At 36.1% G+C, this 23,647-nt stretch overlaps 1 protein-coding gene across 2 annotated transcripts in view; it reads right to left on the minus strand.

The window, feature by feature from the left end:
• Positions 1–23,647, minus strand: part of DDX4 (DEAD-box helicase 4) — a 54,975-nt gene that overhangs the window by 3,678 nt on the left and 27,650 nt on the right. The window contains exons 6-17 of one of the 2 annotated variants that reach the window (XM_056112142.1): positions 18,758–18,859; positions 15,715–15,795; positions 14,345–14,392; positions 12,265–12,312; positions 12,068–12,115; positions 11,718–11,860; positions 11,010–11,162; positions 8,843–8,997; positions 6,879–7,008; positions 4,946–5,112; positions 868–1,013; positions 210–309 (exon numbers count right to left, since the gene is read on the minus strand). In XM_056112142.1, coding sequence (XP_055968117.1) covers positions 210–309; positions 868–1,013; positions 4,946–5,112; positions 6,879–7,008; positions 8,843–8,997; positions 11,010–11,162; positions 11,718–11,860; positions 12,068–12,115; positions 12,265–12,312; positions 14,345–14,392; positions 15,715–15,795; positions 18,758–18,859 — 1,321 coding nt within the window. Of the gene's footprint in view, positions 1–209; positions 310–867; positions 1,014–4,945; positions 5,113–6,878; positions 7,009–8,842; positions 8,998–11,009; positions 11,163–11,717; positions 11,861–12,067; positions 12,116–12,264; positions 12,313–14,344; positions 14,393–15,714; positions 15,796–18,757; positions 18,860–22,724; positions 22,785–23,647 lie in introns of both variants that reach the window. The other variant, XM_056112143.1, reaches the window with a different exon arrangement.

The raw sequence follows: 23,647 nt of genomic DNA on the forward strand, positions 1-23,647 counted from the left end.
CCTCCTCAGCAACTCTTGGCCACAGGACAGACTTTAAATTACCCATCCTCACCCTTAGTTCTTATAAATACTTGAAATAAAACTGAAGAAACCAGTTTTGGTCTTGAGAATTCTGAATCCTGATGCTAGGATTTTCTATTAGTTCTACAAGCTAAAGTTCCTTTTTTAAAAAGGAACTTTTTCCTATCTATAAGGAAACATGCACTTACCCATGAATACTTGTAGTTGATATTTTTTCTTGACAAAGAAAAGTAGCAATAAAATCCGCTTTTTTCTTAGTTTCAACAAAAACCATAGTCCTTTCTTCACCTGCAAGACAATGCAAACAATCATTAAAATTCAAACTATAAAATTAGAAGAGTGAAAAGAGAAGGACTGGAGGAGGACAGAGTGTCTCATACATTATAATTCAACAATCACACATGGTCTGGTAGGAATAACAACTCAAATATTTCCAGAAAGGATAGAGACACAAACTCCTTTCTAACTTCAGGGCTCAAAATATAACTACTTGTCGACTCAATGATTCCAAATGAAGTCTCAGGTTCTTCTTCCTGGTCTCAATATAATGCTCTTTATAATTTGCTCTTTATCTTTCAAAATAATCCAGCCTTTCATTCTGCATTGATCTTCCAAAGTATTTCTAAAGATACCACCCGAGGCCAGACAGATCGCAACAGGGCAAAATCATACCGTGCATGCAAGCAGTGTAGGGGCTGGAGTGATAGCACAGATTATTACATGGTTAAACAGAAAACCATAAAAGCGTTTATGAAGAGCATTAAAGAAAATAATAAAATTAGAACTAATACAAGAAACTCTTGAGTAATTTTTACATTACAGTTTTAAATTATCAATGTAAATTACCTATGTTTCGTAGAATTTCGACAAGTTTCTCTCTTTTTGAGTACTGGCCAACTTGGAGAATGGTCTGCTGGACATCTCGACATGCTCCACCCACTTGTCCAACAGCAACAAACAAATAATTTGTCTTTAAAAACTCACCAGCCAACCTTGAAAGACAAAAAAGGTATTCCTTAACTTACCCTCTTCCATTAATATTTATTGTATTTAATTCCTACCAGGCTAGTTCAATACTAGATAGCTTAAAACTGTTATAAGATAAACTATTAAAAACTCAGAACAAAAATTTCTTCAAGATACATAAAATTACTAAAAAGTCAAAAATCAGAATTAAAAAAGCTAAATTGGAGTAATTTCAAGCGGATGTACTAATTATGAAAAGTGGCACAAAATATACATTGCAAGTGGGGCCAGAGCAATAGTACAGCAGGTAAGGTTTTTGCCTTGCATGCAGCTGACCTGGGTTTAATCCCTGGCATACCATATGGACCTCCGAGCAATGCCAGGAATAATTCCTGACTGCAGAGCCAGAAGTAAGCCCTGAGCACTGTGACCCTGTGACCCTAAAAGTTTCATTTCATTTCATCATCCTGTTATTCGTCGATTGCCTCGAGCAGGCCCCAGTAACGTCTCTTTCATCCTAGCCCTGAGATTATATTCAAGGCTGTTTAGGAGAGTGAGACCCATCATTGTTACTGGTATTTGGCATATTGGGTACGCCACGGGGAGTTTGCCAGACTCTGCCCTGTGGGCAGGCTACATTCGATAGCCTGCAAGTTTGTCCAAAGTAGAAATAAGACAATAAGATGTCATAAAAAAAAAGTTCTGTTAAAAGTAAAAAAGTAAAAAAAAAAAAGAGTATGTTGTAAGTATGCTCAATTAAAGCATTAAAACAAACAGAAATTTGCATTAAAAATTGAAATGCAAGCCTATTACATGCCTTCACTTTGTTGTGGACCACCCCAGCAGTGCTCATATAGGATGCCAAGGACAAACAGGGTTGAACACTGGCGAGGCAAGCACCCTACCCTTTGTACTATTCTCTTCAGTCCCTTCATTTGCTGTTTTCATTTGTTTCCTGAAAATATTACACACTAATTTATGATACTTCAAATGAACACATGAAATCAGAGCATGGGTCAGAGGGCTGCTTTTCACATTATGGCACACCTAGAAATAGACATTTTTCGTGGTGATGTTTTTGGATGACACCCACATACTCAGGGATTATACTTGACTGACCATTCGGGGACCATGTGGTGCCAGGGATCAAATTCAGGTCTCCTACATGCAAAGCATACGCTAAAAAATCATTTAAGTATCCTGGTCAAAGTAAATGTACTGTTTAACACAATTTGCAATAAGTAAGGCAAGAGATGATAGGCTTTGTGTTTAGTCTTTGTCACAACAGGCTGTGCATATGGAGCCCAAAAGTATATAAGCATACTGATTCACACAACCCATTGAAATCAGCATTAGAAACCTTACTTCATACCACCCAGAAACACAGGGTGAGGAAGGAATTGCCTATATGAAATTTCTGTTATTGAAAAAAAAGAGGGCCTCGAGAACAGATGACTGGTTAAAGAAACTTTGGTACATCTACACAATGGAGTACTATGTAGCTGTTAGATAAAATGAAGTCATGAAATTTACATACAAGTGGTACTACATGGAAAATATCATGCTAAGCGAAATGAGCCAGAAAGAGAGGGACAGACATAGAAAGAATGCATTCATCTGGGGGAAAAAAAAAGTAACAAAATAGGAGACTAACCACCCAAGATAGCTGTGATAAATACCAGGAGGTTCACTCCATGGCTTGGAGGCCAGCCACACACTCAGGGGTAAAGGCAGCTCAGATAGAGAAGGGAGTACCAAATAAAGGGTGCTGGGAAGATCCGCCCAGGATGGGAGATACATGCTGAAAGTAGACTATAGACCGAACATGATTGCCACCCAATGCCTCTTTTGCAAACCACAGCACCCAAAAGGAGAGAGAGAACAAAAGGGAATGCCCTGACACAGAGGCAGGGTGGGATGGGGGGGGAGGGATACTGGGATTGGTGGGGGTAGAGAATGGGCACTGGTGGTGGGATGGGTACTTGATCATTGTATAACTGAAACCCAAGCACAAAAATTTGTGAGTCTACAACTGTACCTCATGGTGTTTCACTAAGAAAAAAAAAAAAGAGGGCCTAAGAACTGGAGAGATAGCTCAACACTGCATAGTCCCCTCAGCACTACTGGGGGCACAAAGCCTGGAGTAGTCTCTGAGAATTATTCATATGTCCTCAAAACAGAAAAAGGTCCATTTTAATCCTCCACTTTCTCCTATATAAAGAGTATCTCGCCCGCACGGCAAAGTCTGGCAAGCTACATGTGACATATTCAATATGCCAAACACAATAACAAGTCTCACAGTGGAGATGTTACTGGGCCTGCTAGAGCAAATCTATGAACAACAGGAGGACAGTTCTGTGCTACAGTGCTCCTAGATTGTAAATAGTTCATATAACAAATGCTGAATCTTAATAAATCATTGTGCTTCTTTCTGCTCATTGCCTTTTTCTCTTAGCATTAAGAAAAAATGTCTTATGTATATATTCTAGAGTCAAATACCCTCTCACTTAGGCATAAGCCTTGCAGTTTTTGGTTGTCATCATCCTTTTTATTTACTAGAATCAGCGAGTATTTTGTAATGACGTACATAACACAAAGCACTGGAAGTACAATGAATATGCTGATTTGTCTCTGAAGCTCAAATCAAAGAGGACAAATACAACCTTATTAAAAACAAGTAATATAATTTAAAATATCTGAAGTTTTAATATTTAAATATTTTAATTATTCCTCATAATAAATTAGTAGTGTATTACTGAACATGTGAAATATTCCAAGAATGTCATAATGGTTTAAAAAGTTTCTTTCACAATATACACTTGTAGAAATTAATAAAAGTTGTATTTAGAAGTCATCAAAACTTAGGGAAACACCAAACAATCATGTGGAATAGTGGTAACTGGGTTAAGGCATGTCAAAAAAAAGAAAAGATAAAACTAACAAGGCATAGAATGTCACATGCACAGAGACAGAAATTATGCCATGCATATGAGAAAGTTCTGTGAAGATGAGAGACATGGAAGGGTTTAATCCACATAAACTTCTAAACGGAGCAGATTATTCTGGAAGTATTACTAACACGGAGTAAAAAGTAGGGATAGGAGACAGTCTACCAGAAACTGTCTACCAGACAGTCTACCAGAAAGTAGAGAATATAGCAACATATTTAAATCATAGTAGCTAAAACTACCAAATTAGACTTTTGAAAGACAGAATGCTCAAGGAATGTGAGGGGGAAATAAATATAACAGAATTTGGGCTTAGAACATGTTAATATGAAAAATCAGAAAGAGAAAGCTGAGAAGGTAGATTTAATTTTGGATATGGTGAACATAAATAACTAGTAATTCAGCTAATAGCAAAAACATTCCTCAATAATTTCACTGCAGTCTTGAGCTCAGGTGAAAGATTAGGGGTACACTTAAATGTGAAATTCAGGCAGATGCCAATAAAAAAATAAATCCTGATATAATTCAAAGAATAGGAGGAGAGAGAAGGTATTTTTGACAGAATGGGCACCTTATTCAAAAGCAGACACTGAAATTAGTATAAAGTAATCCAGAATATAAGCAAGACTACTATCTTATGTGCCATATAATCCTTATAAATTTAAAAAAATAGCTCACAAAAGACTGAAAATTTTACTGATCAACGGTAGTTCACATTAGTTATTAGGTTTTGTTTTGGTAGTTTTTTGGGGGGGAGCACATCCAGCAGTATTCAGGAATTAGTCCTGGCTCTATGCTCACAGGTCACTCTTAGAGGGGTTTGTGGTGCCAGGGACTGAATCCAGGTTAGTTGTGTGTATCTTTTCAGCCCCCACAAGAGGTATTCGGTCTAGTCAATATTCAATTATTTTCTATTTCAGGGTAATTTGAAAATTAAATAGGCAGCATAGCTATATTGATTCTTCTTCCATAACAGCACATATGTAATTCTTCTTAATAAGAAAAATTACCTTTGAATTTCTTCTGGAAAAGTTGCACTAAACATTAGGGTTTGACGCTGTTCCCTTGAAGGCATTCCTGGGCAAGAAATCAACTTCTTCATTTCTGGTCCAAAACCCATATCCAACATACGATCAGCTTCATCCAAAACTAGGTATTTGACTTGCTTGAGACCAATCTTTAAGGAAATTTCCAAGGGTTAGAATAGAAAATTCATACCTTAAAGTTGTGAGAGGTAGTTTAGTATTTTACTTTGACAATACTGTTTACTGCTGTTCACAATTTTCTCCAAACATAAAAAGAACTTTCAGCAAATTTCTTTAAAATTCTGTATCTGTATTCTCATGCCACTTAAAATTCTGTATCAGCATTAACATGCCACCCATTCATCACATGTAGCTATTAAGCACCTGAATTGTGGCTAATATATCTAAAGAAGAAAAATTTTTACATCGTTTAAAAAAATTTGAAAAGTCACATAAAACTAGTGTCTACTATAGTGGGCTGTATTGCACTGTCTTATCAGTAATACTATCTGCTAATATCAAGCTTAACAGATAAAATTTCCTAATAATATTACATATTCAATTTCTTAAAACTACATGTAATTTAATTCAAACTCCTAAATCCTTCACAAAATTATCCAGTTAACATTTAGTTCAGTAACTAAAAACTACTGGGAAACTTCTTTGCCTAAGCCCACTGCTCTAAAAAGGCATGTATTTGTAAAATAGTTAAAAGTTTTTGGTACTATACTGAAAGACGTCAAAGTTGAATTTATCTGGATACTCTTAATAAACATTCTAAAAAAAGTGCTTTAATGCTAAAAGTTTGTTTAGAGTAGTCCGTTTTTAAAAGAGCCTTTGAAAAAAGAAAAACAGATTAGGTTCATAAAAGTGAACCTGCTGTTCTAGAGATGCAAGATGTATAAACATTTAAAATAAACACATCATCCCACAGTGTTTTTTTTAAGACAGCAAAAATGATATAATCCTGATTCACATCACTCTCCTGCTTACACTGAAAACAAATGAGATGTCACAAAATCTTTCATCCAGAAATAAACAACTTCATTAACACATATATAAGAGCATTTAAAAGCATTTTTCTCCTACTGCAATGGATAAAGGTTATCAGTTCTAGATTCAGACCAGTTTCCAACCCTAGTCTATTACTAGTGATATTATAGGATTTTAAATTTATCATCCATAATATCACTGAAAAACAGAAAATATCAAATATTCTCTGTTAAGACCATTATAAGAATTACATAAGAACATTGGGCTGGAGCGATAGCACAGCGGTAGGGCATTTGCCTTACAAGCGGCCAACATGGCCGACCCGAGTTCGATTCCTCCGCCCCTCTCGGAGAGCCCGGCAAGCTACCGAGAGTATTCGATATGCCAGAGACAGTAACAACAAAGTCTCCAATGGAGACGTTACTGGGCCCGCTCGAGCAAATCGACGATCAACGGGAGGGCCTTTACCTTACCTTACCATCCATAATATCACTGAAAAACAGAAAATATCAAATATTCTCTGTTAAGACCATTATAAGAATTACATAAGAACATTGGGCTGGAGCGATAGCACAGCGGGTAGGGCGTTTGCTTTGCACGGCCAACATGGTTGACCTGAGTTCGATTCCTCCGCCCCTCTCGGGGAGCCTGGCAAGCTACTGAGAGTATCTCGCCTGCACGGCAAAGCCTGGCAAACTCCCCATGACGTATTCGATATGCCAAACCCAGTAACAAGTCTCACAATGTTACTGCGCCCGCTCAAGCAAATCAATGAACAATGGGAGGAGAGTGACATAAGAACATTAAAATAAAATTGACAAGGGTCTGATATAGATTGTACTTTAAATATAAGCATCTGTATGTTATTCCTTTCCTTTCCTACACACAAAAAGCCATTTTACTACTTTCACATTGTAGAGCCTACCTTTTCTTTACCTATGATATCCATCAATCTACCAGGAGTAGCACATAATATATTACAGCCTTGTATTATTTGTCGAATTGAATGCCCCAACTGGGTTCCCCCATATATGACAACAGCTCTTACACAAGTCCTATTGGCAGGAAAAAGAAATGTTATTTTCTAATTATCTGAAAATTAGACATTTGCTTCTAGCAAAATATAAAAGGAGTATATTCATTTTTAAATAAATTAAACTCTTTTCAAGTTAAAAATTAAAATTGATTTTTAAAAGTTTTTAACTACATAATAGTGGGTTCTCTATAATAAATAATGGGTTCTTCTGAAACAATAATGCCACCAATTATACAAAAACAAATATGAAACAAACTTCATAAAAACACAAATTAACTTTCAAACATTTCCAAGATTAGTATTACTTCAAAAAGATAATTCTTAGGGTTGGAGTGATAGCACAGCGGGTAGGGCATTTGCCTTGCATGCAGCCAACATGACCGACACAGGTTCGATTCCCAGCACCCCATATGGTCCCCTGAGCACCGCCAGGAGCAATTCCTGAGTGTATGAGCCAGGAGTAACCCCTGAGCATCGCTGGGTGTGACTCAAAAAAAGGCAAAAAAAAAAAAAAGATAATTCTTACACATGTGATAATACCATGTTAATCAGGAATTAGAAAGTTGATACTCAAAAGATAAATCAATATATTTATAATCTTGTTTCAAATTTTTTAAATGATGCACCCTAGACTGGAGTTTTAAAATGAGAGGCTGAGAGATGGTAGAGCAGTGCTTTGCATGTGAGACTCTGAGTGCAATCCCCAGTACTAACCAGCATGCCAAGTGCTAGTCCAGGGGCTCAATCATTTGGATCACTCACACAGTGTAGGATCTTCTGGTGCACCACACCCTAGTATATGTAAGCAATATGACTAAGAGTGCAAACAATAGGGCCAAATGCATATAATCCTAATACTTGCAACAACAATAAAGGAAAAAAAATGAGGAAAAAATAGTAAGAATAAATCTACTAAAAATAATTTTTTAAATAAGTGTTTTTTCCAGGGATGTAGTTCATTGTTAAGTATGTAGTACATTTCCCAAGTATGAGGCCCTGACTTCAATTCTAGCACCAAAAAAATCTTAAAAATGTTAATTTATAAAATTAAATTGTAAAAATTAAAATTTCTAAATTTACAATTTAAATAACAAAATTATAAAGAAAATAAAACATATTTTCCAAAAGTTCATGTCTTGAATTAATATTTCAAATGTCACCATAGTGGGCAAAGATAACTGTACATTAATATTCACTGCTAGTTCTGGAGAGAGAACACAACACTCTTAAGTGTATGCTTTGCATACAGAGGACTAAGTATAATCTCAGGGAACACATGGCCCCCTTAGCACCACTGAGTGTATCCTTGAAGGACAGAGTCAAGAGTAACCCGAGTGCCTCAAATCCCCCTCCCCAAATTTCATTTCCAACATTATTTTTAGTATAAAAAAGACTTAAGAATCTATCTATATGAAAGAAAACTCTTAAATCAAAAAAGATAACAGAGTTCTAAAGTGTTTGTTTCCTCCAACAGATATCTTTTTGAAAACAGGATGCCAACAGCATAACAGCTACTATCTGTCAAAGGAATAACTGAAGTGTATAATGTGCATCAGAATCTTTATACAAAATAAACACAAGGGGCAAGATAGTACAGGGAATTAAGGTATTTTCCTTGCATCTGTCAATACTATTTGATCTCCAATTCAATTCTCACCACTGCACACTGTCCACAGAGACAGCCAGGAATGATCCCTGAGAGCAAAGTCAGGAGTAAGTCCCAAGTACCACTAAGAGTTGCTCCACTCCCTGCCCCCTCCAAGAGCTGCTCCATTTCCTGCACTGTCCCCTGACAAAGAAGTAAACAAACTATTCAAAGGAAAACTTATGCGTAGCATTCCAGGTGTGCTTACCCAAAAGAAAATTTTCGAGCCTCCAAATAAATCTGATTGATCAATTCTCGAGTTGGTGCTACAATAATACATTCTGGTTCCTGCAGTTCTTTAAAACGACTGGCAGTTATTCCATCACGCATCATATGAGCCAAAATAGGCAAGAGAAAAGCAGCCTAGAAATTGTAATGATTTAGAAATTTATAAGGCATTATTTCTTTTCAGTGTGGAAATCTCATGCTATTTTATAGCTTTAGACTGTTCTTTTATATTATTGGCATAATAAAAAATTTTATTTCAGTAAGTTTTTAACATTTAGGTCTTTATGAAAAAATCAGACAATACAAAGATTTGAGCGATAGCACAGAGGTAGGGTGTTTGCCTTGCATGCAGCCAACATGGCCAACCAGAGTTCGATTCCTCCACCCCTCTCGGAGAGCCCGGCAAGCTACCGAGAGTATTTCACCCGCACGGCAGAGCCTGGCAAGCTCCCCGTGACGTATTCGATATGCCAAACACAGTAACAACAAAGTCTCCAATGGAGACGTTACTGGGCCCGCTCGAGCAAATCGATGAACAAGGGGAGGGCCTTTACCTTTACCTTTAATCTTATTTTATTGTCTAGGTCTCGCTCTCAGAGAACCCAATAGGCTACCAAGAGTATCTTGCCAGCATTTATGCCTGACTGGGAACACCTGTAAAGGTGATTAGAGGCTGCCCCAAAAGCCTCCATCCCTCTTGGAGAACCAGGCAAGCTACTGAGAGTATCCCACCCACACAGCAGAGCCCGGCAAGCTACCCATGGCGTACTCGATATGCCAAAAACAGTAACAGTGATGGTCCTCATTCCCCGACCCTGAAAGAGCCCCCAATATGCCATCGGGGTATACTAGCACATGACAGGGACAGATGGAGACATTACTGGTGTCTGCATGAGCAAATCGATGAACAACGGGGTGATAGTGATAGTGATAAAATTAATCTACCCAACAAAAAAAAATGTTTTAATTCTATCTTAGTTTAAATCACATTATCTTGGGGCTGGAAAGATAGTACAGAAGGGAAGGCGCTTGCCTTGCCTTGCCTGTAGCCGATCTGGGTTTGATCCCCAGCATCCACCACCAAGAGTGATTCCTGAGTGCATAGCTAGGAGTAAGCCTGAGCATTTCTGGGAGTGGCCCCAAAACAAAAAAAATACACGAATCACATTAACTGATATAAGAAAATTTAGACACAACAATGCAAATCACTGCAATTAAGTTTTATTATAAATTAATCATTTTGGAGTAGTTAAGATGATCAATTAGAATGCATGATAAAAGTGCTTCATGAACAAAGCAAATATTGGGAAATAAATCATTTGTACTAATACATCATCCTTACTAAAATTACATCTTGTAAAAAAATTGTGCAATAGTTTTATCATTAAGCAAAATGTCTCCACTAAAATCTACCTCCAAAATAATGCTTAAGAGTGGAGTTCATGCACAATTCAATCAGCCTAATCAGTGGCTGAATAAATAGCGGTATTCTTACATAAAAAATATAATAATAATGCTTAAGATACATATTAACTGCTGTATTAAACCTCACTTATTTCCCTTCAACTCTACTATAGAGTGTGATTAAGTCAAAAGTAGTAAGAACTATGGTCCTAGGAATAAGTCATAGAACACTACTTAATAGATTAATCTTACAAATCTTAATCTCACAAATGAGCCAAAGACAAACCTGGTCTCATCAGAGTTCTCTTAAAGTTAGTTCTCTTAAAGTTAAACTAAGGTTATATCATAATATTGACCAGGTACAATTTCTCATACTTAAACTAAAAATGTTATCAGCTACATAACACATTATTTGTTCCTTTTCTCTGTGTTTTATAACCAAAGGACAAGTTTAGGCTTTTTGTTTTAAATACTGCCATGCTCCCAGAAAGAGTTGAACAAGCTTGGAAAGTGATTATATTCTATGAACTGTAATCATAATCTACTCTAGAAATAGTTCCAAAATGCTTTTCTCAGAATACACAAGCCTCTTATAAACATAAATCAAAAGCAAAGCATCAATATTTTATGACAATGCCATCTATAAACCTTCTGATTTTAAAAGTAGCATTTTCAAGCTGCCTGTGAAGAATTAATGCTCAAAACATATTATGGAGCATAATGCACGTGGGAAAATGACTTACAGTCTTGCCAGATCCTGTTTGAGCACAAGCCATTAAATCTCGTCCAGCTAATATAATAGGAATACTGTACTTCTGCACAGGAGTAAGCTTAGTATAACCAGCTTTAGCAATGTTTTTATTCAGTGTCTGACAAAGATTAGCTTCTTCAAATGTCTAAATATAAAGACAGCAATGAATAAATTCCACGTCATATGAGAACAAGTCTTCCTTTGAATCAAGTTACATTTCTGCTTACCACTATTACCCTATTCAAAACATACAGAGAATATTTCAGAATTAAGTAGTATCACCCAGTGTGGCCCACAAAAAAAATTCTTTAAACTATAAAGATACAAATAGTTATTACATAACAACTGTTCTTCTTTAACTGGAAAATCAGGACTCTGCCTGATTTCCATGAAAATCATGCCCCTGAAACATAGTTTCTCACATTTTTAGTGAATCTCTAGGATAATTAGCCTTTACAATAAATTCAAATTAATTTCTCACACCGATCTATAGAGGAAGAGATGGAATACAATACACTCTTTTGATAAAGCAATGAATTCTATTGTAGATGGTGGACTAAGGATATAAATTTCTAACCAAAAACAGAATTTATATACAAAAAAGTCAATTTTTCTCATTTTTAATATTAACCTAAAGATATTCTACATATTTTAAAACCAGTATTTTTAACATAGTCAATACAGAAATAATTATACTTACCAGAATTGCTGGTGGTGCATCATGTCCAGACACCTCTACAAGAATTGTATCATATTTATCAAAGTTTATTCCTGTCTGATAATGTGCAAAGATGGAGTCCTCATCCTCAGGTGGAGGAGGTGGTATGTAGGTCACTTTTGGTCCTTATAATTCAAATTTAAAAGAATTTATAATACAAAACAAGAAAAAACCCATAACACTGAAAATATAAAACTTTCCATTGTTTATAAAGTCCTCATTTCCAAATAAAAGGCTAACTGCGAAGAATGATCCTTGAGGACAGAGCCAGGAATAAAGGAGTTAAGCCCTTAACATAGCCACGCAGCCAAAACAAATAAAAAAAAAAATACCTTGAGTATCACCACTTTCTCCTCCTTCTGCTTCTGATTTCCAAGAATCTAAAAGAATCAAATCCCAAAAAAAGAGATAAATGTTTCTAAAAACATGTTTAAATGATAATTTTATATAAGAATGTTCTTATTTTTTAACAAAAATATAAAAAAAACTCACTATAAAAATCAAGTATCTTATCTGAAGTAAAACTTACTCTTTCCAGAGCCTGTTATTATTTCTTCATTTAAACCTTTGTAACCACCTATTAAAGAAATTCATAGTGACAATCAGTCAAGGCAGAGAGGGCCGTGCACATACTGCTTTATTTTCACTGCTTGCTATCAATAAAAAAACGCTAAAAATGAACAAGCATTGTAAACAGTGCTGCAATGAACACACATACTGGGATTAGTGGTGATGGAGAATGGGCATTGGTGGAGGGATGGGTACTTGATCATTGTATAATTGAAACCCAAGCACAAAAATTTGTAAGTCTACAACTGTACATCATGGTGTTTCACTAATAAAATTTTTTTAAAAAAAAATGAACAAGCATTTTTAAAGTCCCTTCATAAGACAAGATAAATTGATTATTTTTAAATCTCCTGAGTACTCAAAATGCAGAGGCAAACAACATATACTACTAATACTGTTACATCTTTATTTCCTTGCTAACTCCTATATTACCAATAAAAGTTATTATTTTTCAAAAATAAACCCAAGACATTTATGTTGGGATGCTGCCAGATTCTATAATTCATTAGGGTAAAGAGAATTCAAAACATAGTTGTATTCACAGCTATAGCTTTATTATACTAAGTGACAGCATAAGAAGCAAAAAACAACAAAGGGAAAAGATATGTGAGGCTGAGTTCAGATAAAACCAGGCAGATGTTTTCAAGAATCTGTTTCCACTGGTATCATAAAAGACTACTGAGTATCCCAGAGAGTTCTGACAACTCACTGAAATGTTTGCTATCAGAAAGCTCATTAGAGATCTTCAGTATCTAATATTTCTATCATAGGTTCATAATGATCTGCCTGGCACCAAAATTCCAATTCCCCAAAGAAAAGCAGGCATTAGCATAAAACACAATGCTAAACAAAGAGTTTCAGGCATAGTGAGTCACTTATAGTTAGGGTGTTAAGAACCCTTCCCATATACAAGTTCCCAGATGCCAAAGGTCAAATCTGAAAGGCACTATGACAATGATAGTTGGAAATAACAACTCTGGACAAAAACTGAGTGCTGAAGGAAGGAGGTAAGGTGATATGCTGGACACCCTTTCAGTATAAGTATTGCAAACCATAGTGCCTGAAAGGAAAATATGAGAGAGTGAGAGCAAAAGAAAGAGAGAAAGGGAGAGCAGGGGCAGGGCAAGGGGGGCAAACGGAGGAAAACTGGGTACATTCATGGCAGGAAATGTGCACTGGTGAAGAGACGGGTGTTGGAACATTATATGACTGAAACTCAATCACGAACAGCTTTGTAACTGTGTATTTCGTGGCGATTTAATTTAAAAAGAATTTATTTTGAAAACCAGAATTTCCAAAAACAGCTGTCAGGTTATAAGGCTAATAAGCACCTTTTAGGAGTTACATTTCCAAATTTTAAACTTGTCATCTATTGTTGCACATTAACTTACTATTACAAACAGAGGAAGGACTGTATTGGATTTGAATAATTACACTTGACACTAAGTTTGTTTGTACACCAGAGTTTGTACTTTGCAAACAGGATGTGGGCATTTTTAAAAAACAATTTGGCTTAACTAGTGATACTAATCATTCTATAATGAACAATCCAAGAATAAGAAGATGGAAGCTCAAGGTAACTGTTGTTTTGAATGTTTTCAGATCAGTAACTATTCATTTACTAGTCCAGAAAGCATTTTAACATGTAAAACAAAACTTGTAACTCTGAAAAATATTTCATAGTACAAAAATCACAATTTCATATACCAAACTCTAATAAAAGATTTGTACAAATGTATTTTAATATTTAACATATCCTATTCCATGATTTATTACTTATTGATGCATTTCCAGTGACTTGCAATTTTTACTTACAAGGCTTCATTGAGCATATTGTACTCATGTAATTAGGCAAATATACCAGGAGTACATAATACCTATAATTTAAATTCCTGGAGTGAGAAATACTAATTCTCTACTAGCAGCTGTGCAAAGATAAACTCTTCAATATATAAAGCAGTATTAGTTATCTTTAGCTTAAAAAACTAAACTTGGATTATTGCAATTTTAGCCACTTAGAGGTAAATCAAATAACTTACCTCGGCTACTTCCACTCCCACCTCTGCTTGGATAGGTGTCACCATTACCTGTAAGGCATCATTGGGAGAATATTTAGAAAGAATAAAGTTCCTCTTGTCAGACACATAAACCATCTAAGTCTTTCTATTCAAATATTGCAATTATAGTCAGGATTCTTATTCCTTTGATCCATCCATATTTTAATTCTTAAATAATTTCCTCCTCCCTTAAACATTCTGTTCAAAGACATTTTTAGAGTAATTTTAGAGGTTATCAAAATTGAAGAAGTTACAAAATTACCATTTCCTCTTGAATATGGTAATTCATATCTTACTAAGCCTTCCCATTCTTAGCACCAGAACTGTTTGTTACAAGTGTCTACCCTGACACAGTAACAAGATTCATGGTTTACAGTAGAGGGCTACTCTAGGTACTATACCTAGACTTAGACAAATGTATAATTACATGAACCATCATTATGGTATTATACATTCTCACTTCCTTGAAAATCTTCCCCCAGGCTCTGCCACAGCCTAACACCCACTGACCTTAGTCCCTTTGCATAATTTTGTCTTTTTCAGAATTCAATATAGCTAATATCACCCATTATGTATCCTCTGCAGACTGGCTTTTTCAGTATCTTAGTAATATGTATTTAAAGTACCATTGGATCTTTTCATACCTTAATAGCATAATTCTAAGATTAGAATATAATCTAGTAATAAATCCAGTAGCAACTTATCCATATCTGGTAATGTTTTCATCAACAATTTTTATTATTTTCATTTTCTACTCAAATTCCCTGCCTCAGAATTCTTTTCTTAAAATACCGAAAACTTCATTTTGCTTTCTTCATTTAAAAGTATAATATATATCTCAAATTAACTGACAATGAAAAATTATGCAAAGTTCTCATATTGGGGGAGGAGATAAGGCCATGCCCGGCAATGCTCAAGGGTTACTCCTGGATCTCCAATTAGGAATTACTGCAGTCCGTGCATGGGTGCATGGGGGAACATATATGATGCTGGGGATTGAGCCCACATTGGCTGTGTGCAAGACAAGTACCCTACCCACTGTATTATCATTCCAACCTCTCCATGCATAGAAATCTAAAAGTAGAAAAATTCAGCAGTCAACCTACTAAGTTAAAACTGGCAGGGCTGGAGCGATAGCACAGCAGGTAGGGTGTTTGCCTTGCACGCAGCTGACCCAGGTTCGATTCCCAGCATCCCATATGGTCCTCCGAGCACCGCCAGGAGTAATTCCTGAGTGCATGAGCCAGGAATAACCCCTGTGCATCGCCGGGTGTGACCAAAAAAAAAAAAACCCTGGTACTAGAGTGAAAAGCACATATGAATGATAAAGTCCAGAAACTTCCATTTCCCACCTGTATCACTAAATGCTGGTCTTCGAGGACCAAAAAGGCCACCAGTGCGCTGTACTCCCTCATCCTGTTCAAATTCACTATCTAGATTTGTAAGCAATAAGATCAGATTGTTATTGTTAAGAACTTTTAAAAATACAGAGTAAAGAGAAAAATCAAATTATGGTGTCTTAAGTTAAAATATATGGAATGACAGGGTTGGAGCAATAGTACAGAGGGTAGGACATTTGCCTTGCATGTGGCTGACCCAGGTTTGATCCTGGGGACCCCATAGAGTCCCCTGAGCCCCACCCTGGCACTCCATATGATCCCATGAGCCTGCCAAGAGTCATCTATGAGCAGAGCCAGAAGTAAGCCCTGAACACAATTGAGTGTAGCCCAAAAAAGGGGGTGAAAAAAGGATGTGGTATGAAACTTTTAACAATAATCACAAGGTTTCTTCCCTTATTGTTGAACAAATTTTTTCCACAATTTTTCCTTAATTACAAATTAAATTACTCATTTTTAAAAAGAAGTCCTATAAAACATTCTATTACAAATTCATTCCCTCAATAAAAATTTTTACTAAGTTTTACAGAAGTTAAGGCCAACCAATGCTATGCCAAAATATGTAAAAGTATTCAAGTTAACCCCAAGAAGGCTTTTGCCCCCAGAAATTTCATGACATCTCACTCATTCTTCAGTATAGCTCCCACAGTTACCAAATCAGTCATAAAGTGATCCTTCAGATCTCTACACTTTATCTTTTACTTCTTTTGTAATTTTGTAACAGTACCTGTGAAATTACAAAGTTATTCATGATTGGGTTTCAGCATACATTGTTTCAACACCAATCCCTTCACCAATTTCTCCCCTTTCCCACTTTGTCCCCCCCCCCCCACCACCACCACCACTTTGCTTCTACAAGGACAACTTTTAAAAACTATCTTTTTGCATTGTGGCTTACTGTACTGTTTCTAATAGGGTTTCCTACAAAATAGTTGATCATCTTTCAGCACTACCTCCTCCTCCAATTTGATCTACCCTTCTGATAGTCACTGCCCCCTCCCTGTCCTATCATCCAGACCTCTCAGGTGGTGTGATGATTCCTACTGACCAGTTTTAATGTTTTTTGTTTCCATTTTCCTAGAACATTTATTATTCACCCATTCTTTCCTCATACTCAGAATATGAGAGATCATTCTGTTAGTCTCTGACTAATTTCAGTCAGCATACTTTTCAGGTCTTTCCATGTAGCAGCAAACTGCATTACTTTATTTTATTGCCAGTAACAGTCCATTGTGTATATATACCATATACCATAGTTTCTTTATCCAGTCATCTATTCTTGGATACTTGGGTTGTTTTCAGATTTTGGCTATTGTGGATAATGCTGCAAGGAACACAGAGCTGCAAATGTCTTTTTTCCATTTTGTTTTTGTGCCTTTGGGATATATTACAAGAAGTGGAGTTTTTGGAACAAAAACCCAATTTCTAGATTCTTTAGGAGTGTCCACATTGTTTTCCAAAATGGTTAGACCAGTCAACATTCCCGCCAGCAGTGAATGAAAGTCCCTTTCTCCTTGCATCAACCCAGCAGTGCTTGTTTTGATATGCGATAGTTTTTGCCATGTGAAATGATATCTCACTGATGCTTTGATTTGCATCTCTCTGATGATTAGTGATGCAGAGTATTTTTTCATGTACCTTTTGGCCATTTGTATTCATTTGTATTTCTTCTTTGAGGAAGTTCCTGTTCATCTCTTCTCCCCGTCCCATTTTTTTTTTAACTGAGTTGGAGGTTTGGGGCCAGACATCAAGGTTTTAATCCATTTTATTTGAGCTTTGTGCATGCCGTTAGAAAGAGGTGGCGGGGGCAGAGTGATAATACAGTGGATAGGGCATTTGCCTTGCATGCAGCTGACCTGGGTTCAGTTCCATATGGTCCCCAGAGCATGGCCAGGAGTAATTCCTGAGTGCAGAGCTGTGACTAACCCCTGAGCATCACCAAGTGTGACCCAAAAGCAGGAAGGAAGGGAGGGAGGGAGGGAGGGAGGGAGGACAGACAAAAGAACAAAAGAATGAATGAATGAGGTATGAGTTCAGGTTTTTTTGCATGGAGCTGACCAGTTTTCCCAGCACCTCTTATTGAAAAGGATTTCCTTGCTATATTTTTTTAAATTTTGTTCCTTTATCAAAAATTAACTGGTCAAATACCTGAGGGTCTGTCCTTCTCTCTGGTTATTTAATTATATTCCATTGAGCTGAAATCTGTCTTTATTCCAGATCTGTTTTAATTACTACTGCTTTGTAGTACAGTCTGAAGTTGGGGAAAGGGATGCCTCCCCTCTTTTTTCCCCCCAAGGATTGCTTTAGTTATTCAGGGGAGGGTGTACTGTTCCATATGAATTTCATGAATATTTGGTCTATTTCTTTGAAAAATGTCATGGGTATCCTTATAAGGACTATGCTGAATCTGTACAGTGTTTTCAAAGTATTGCTTCACACTTTATTTTAAAGAGAGAATACACTAATACACTAATGGACTATACTTATATTAAATCATTATTACTAATTTCTAGTTTTATAGCATCTAAAATCACTAATTTGTCTACTGTTAAGAGACATATGCAATCAACAGTGACTCCTGCAGACAATGATCACCAAAGAATCATGGCTAGACGAATTAAAGGTAGACTGCTGCACTGCTAAAAGAAGGTGGTATATAATTGGGAGGGGTTAAAGACAGAGAAAGCCACCTATTTAAAAGGTTAGCAGTTGCTATCAAGGCTCTAAATTACTCAATAATATTTAATAGTAGAGAACTGAAACAAAGTTAAGAAATCTAATGTATTATAATTTATGATTAAGATTTGTATTTTCCGACCAGTATACAATTAATGTGTCTGAAAACTAAGGTCATGTTCATGGTAGGCAATTATGAACCAATCATTGTGCTAAACTGCTCTCATGTAACTCTCATAACAAGCTTATAATGACAGATATTGCAACATTTATCATTGCTTTCTTAACAGATGAAGCACATTATTTGTAATTCACTACTAACTTGAACTTCCAAGACCAAATCCTCCACGGCCACCTCTGAAACTACCTCTTCCACCTCGTCTAGGTGATGCTGAAGCTTCACAATCATTTCCATCTTGATAGCCTGTAATATTATCACAAACACAAATAATACAAAACAATCTTGAGGAGACAAATCTTGGGCAAAACAAGGAAAATTTGCGGACACTGTCAAATATAAGCCTTACATGAATAAATGATTTTAAAGTATTTTAAGGAATTGCACTGTAGCACTGCCCTCCCGCTGTTCATCGATTTGTTCAAGCAGGTCCAGTAATGTCTCCATTGTGAGACTTGTTACTGTGTTTGGCACATCAAATATGTCATGGGTAGCTCACCAGGCTTTGCTGTGCAGGCGAGATACTCTCAGTAGTTTGCCAGGCTCTCCAAGAGGGCCGGAGGAATCCAACCCGGGTCGGCTGACCCAGCCATGTGCAAGGCAAACACCCTACCCGCTGTGCTATCACTCCAGTCTCTTTTAAGGCATTACAGATACTAAAATTATATTAGACCAAAAACTGCAATATTTACTAATATATGGTTATTATTTTTAATCCACTGCTTGTTTTGAAAACTAAAACAATGACTAAAAAGAAAAATATGTCATATAAAATACCGAAAGTGGCCACAAATGCATCATTCACCAGTTTTCCACAACCCACAGGAAGATTAAATTCTGGGTTTCTATTTGCTGCCAATCCTATAGAAAACAGTAAATATTTTACTCAAAACACAGATAAGAAGGCACATTTGAAGTCTGAGTTCCTGTTATAAACCAGTTTGGGTTTTTTGTAATTTTTTTCAGGCGGGAGGTTATCACACCCAGTGTTGTTCAAGGGTTACTCCTTGTCCTGCACTTTGAAATTACTCCTGGCACCGCTTGGGGGATCCAAGCAGTCACATGCAAGGCAAATGCCCAATCCACTGTACTATCTCTCCAGCCCCTACAAAAAATATTTTAAAAACTGAGCACTAACAGTGGGTAGGATATTTGCCTTGCACGCGGCCGACCTGGGTTCGATTCCCAGCATCCCATATGGTCCCCTGAGCACCGCCAGGAGTAACTCCTGAGTGCAGAGCCAGGAGTAACCCCTGTGCATCACCAAAAAGAAAAAAACAAACAAACAAACAAAAAAACCCTGAGCTTTAAAAAAAATCAGTTAAAACAGTTCAAACTAAGTTTTATCACACCTAAGATAGAATGAGATCAGTAAGTCAAAGTGCCAAATGAGCAGAAAATTGAGATGGTATCTTGTTTATGAGGTTGTGACTATTTACACCTTAAAAAACTGATCAACAGGGGTCCGATACACAGTGCTGAGCCAGAATAGCCTCTAAGAATCACTGGCTGTGGCCAAAACTAACCCACCCACAAAAGAAGAATTTTAGACAGAAGTGGCATTATCATTGTTATTCCAGTGGCCCTGGAATAACAATGATAATGCTGCCTTAAAGGGAAAAATCAAAGAGCTCTGTGAATTAATTTGAAATCTGGTAAGGATAAAGAGGGTTCATTGAATCTTTAGCCAATTATTTCCTTAAACAAACCTATAGCTATTTTTACTACACTGGAATAAAACTAGGCCAATGAACATCTGGAAAAATTGAATGAAAGGCATTTCTATTATCCAAACACTGAGACTTGTTACTGTGTTTGGCATATTCTATTACTAGATATACACCTATGTAACTGTAAGAAACGCAGAAAGAACCACTAAGTCAATGATGGTTGGAGGGATCATTCAGGAGAGGATGTGGGCTGAAATTAGACAAAGGACAAAACATGATCATATTTTGCCTACTGTACACCTTCTCACTGTACATACCAGTCAAGGAAATGAGGAACTCTTTCAGGATGGCCTCTCATGAGGTATCTATACTGCAAACCATAATGTCAAAAAGTAGAGAGAGAGTAAAAAGGAAAGTGCCTGCCATATAGGCAGGGGGTGGGGTGAGTTTTGGGGGGGCCGAAATACTGAGGACATTGGTGGAGGGAAATGTACACTGGTGGGGGGATGGGTATTTGATCATTTTAAAACTGAAACTCAATCATGAAAGCTTTTTAACTATCTCACGTTGATTCAATTAAGAAAAACACATTAGAGGGCTGGAGAGATAGCACAGCGGGTAGGGTGTTTGATTTGCACACGGCCGACCCCGGTTCGATTCCCAGCATCCCGTATGGTCCCCTGAGCACCGCCGGGAGTAACTCCTGAGTGCAGAGCCAGGAGTAACCCCTGTGCAACACCAGGTATGACCCAAAAAGCAAAAAAAAAAGAAAAAAGAAAAAGAAAAACACATTAATGTATTCAAAACATTCAAAAGTGGGGAAAAAAACTCCCTAAATTTATTAAGTATAGAAAAGGGTATACAGTAGTGCTAATGATCTACAACTGTAACCAACAATATGAATAGGTTCCACAAATATATTAAATAGAAGCCAGACATAAAAGAATATACACTGTATTATTCTATGTTATATACCAAAACAAACTGATTTATAATGTTAGAAATTAGCCTAAAATAAATGTAATGTTTTCATGGTTGTAATTTCTATTTACTCAACCCAGGTGACTTATTAGGGAAAAAGTTACTAACCATGGATTTTTAATATGTGTACTGTCGGTACAGTATCATCATACTTCAAAATAAACTTAGATACATTTATACAAGTACACATTTTTTGGGGGGAGGGTGGTCACACCCAGCAATGCACAGGGGTTACTCCTGGTTCATGCACTCAGGAATCACTCCTAGCGGTGCTCGGGGGACCATATGGGATGCTGGGAATCGAACCTGGGTTGGGCCACGTGCAAGGCAAATGCCCTACTTGCTGTGCTATCACTCCAGCCCCTACACATATTTAAAGATTTACCACCGTGTGCAAATTTCTCACTGTCAAATGTATCCATCTTACAAGGACTACAATCGGAAAATAGTCTGAAAAATGACTGCCCCTGCTTGTCATTCTAAACTAGTAAACAAGACATTATTAAGCACACAGAGATGCAAACTAGCTTTTTACTATCTCATAGTAAATATGCATTAAACTCATTTAAAATTAAATGCAATAGTAAAGAAGATATTCACTATTTACAGAAAACTCTTCTCCCAAGTAATGTTTTTTAGAGCAGAAGAATCAAATTAGCTTGTGACAAGCAAAAGTAAAGTAATGCTGAGTGGTATTTTTCTTAGCTAAACTTCATCCCAATCATTATATGGCCCCTGCATTTGTTTAAGAAACTCAACTTTAAAGACAAATAACCAACAGTCATTCACTACCAAATATATTCTTACTCTTAGTTCTAGTTAAGCAAGATCTAGCTAAGAAGAACTTGCTATTTTTAGGGCTAATCATGTATCTAAAGGGAAAAGGATATCCTAAAAAGCTACAGTACAAAGTGCTATTAATTACTAATTTGCGTTAATCAATAAACTTGATTAAACTTGATAAACTTGTTATTGCAAATAATTTACACATCTACAGAATTCAGTAGGCTTACATTTTATTATAATTTTAACAGGTAAGCCTAGAAATAGTCAAAAACCAAGTATATTCTTAATACTATCTCACCTCAACTTCACTAGAGGCAAGATTAGCAGAATATATCGACTTGAACAAACGGAATTCACAATTCCCTTCCCCAAATCTACATAATTCTATTTAGAAATAGAAGCACTAATTCATCTAAACTGCAACTGACCAAAATTTATAGAGTTCCTTTTTTGAACTTCATAGTAGATTTTAGAGACTGAGTGAGGGGTTGTTAATCCAATGATACTAGAAAAAAAGAGGAATACTCCTGAAGAGCTACTCAAATATTAAGGGCATAAGACATATGCTGATTGACTTTTCTTCAAAGGTTTTCACCACCAGTTTCCTTTTTCCTCTTATAAAATGAGATTTGTCAGTATTTCTCTTCAAAATTGTTCCAAAATATGATCCTTACCGCCTCTCTTGGAAAACCCTCTGTTCCGTGTCTGATTATCTTCACAGTCATTATTAGACTCTTGAATAAAAATTTAACATGTGAATAGCATCTAAATAATTTTCAAGTATACTATCTAAAGAATAGCACTGCCACAAAATAAATTAGCATAAATGCAAAACATCTATGCTCATAGGTTAAAAATGAACTAAATTCCTAATATAATGTTAGCAATACTAAGATATATCATAGATATTAGTAATTACTTAGATATAATTAAAAATTGAATGTTAAGAATAAAACACAGAAACCACAATTTCTTGCATGTTAAGCACAATTCCAAAAATAAAATTTCATAAATACCAGTTTAAAAATAGCTTCAATAACATGTACACTAGCTAAGTAGTCAAGTGGATCTTAATTATGAGTCACAGACCACAGGAAAATCATGATTCTCTGTTTATCTCATTATTCCTCTGCATTTTCTTCCCTAATAAACCAAAACATAGTGTTTTAAGTATATGAGATTTCCCTGTTCATCCTAATTATAAAGAATCTGGGGAGAGTATGGCTTTTCTGTTTTCAATGATATTTTTATATAACATTATCAGAGTTCCTAAGCACTAAACGAAATGCGTATTAAGACACTGAAGGTTGCCTACGAATTCTCTGCAGAGATGTTTTAAAATAAATTCCCATTCACCTAAATCCAGAGGTATTGAAAATGTAGCAATAGTAAGAAATAATTTTTCAACCTTTAAAACTTACATATTCCTAATATAACTTGGTACAATAACAGAGTTTTCTAAAAGATTTCAATAAAATATTTTAGGGAATACAAATATAGTTTCAAGAAATCTTTATACATTTTATTAATTTTTAGTATCTGAGAACTTTAAGCTAATGATATCATCAAGAGGTTAGACAGCTTAGAAGTTATCAGT

The sequence above is a fragment of the Sorex fumeus genome, unplaced genomic scaffold (assembly GCF_029834395.1).
Source record: "Sorex fumeus unplaced genomic scaffold, SorFum_2.1 ptg000015l, whole genome shotgun sequence".
NCBI classification, from domain to species: Eukaryota; Metazoa; Chordata; class Mammalia; order Eulipotyphla; family Soricidae; genus Sorex; species Sorex fumeus.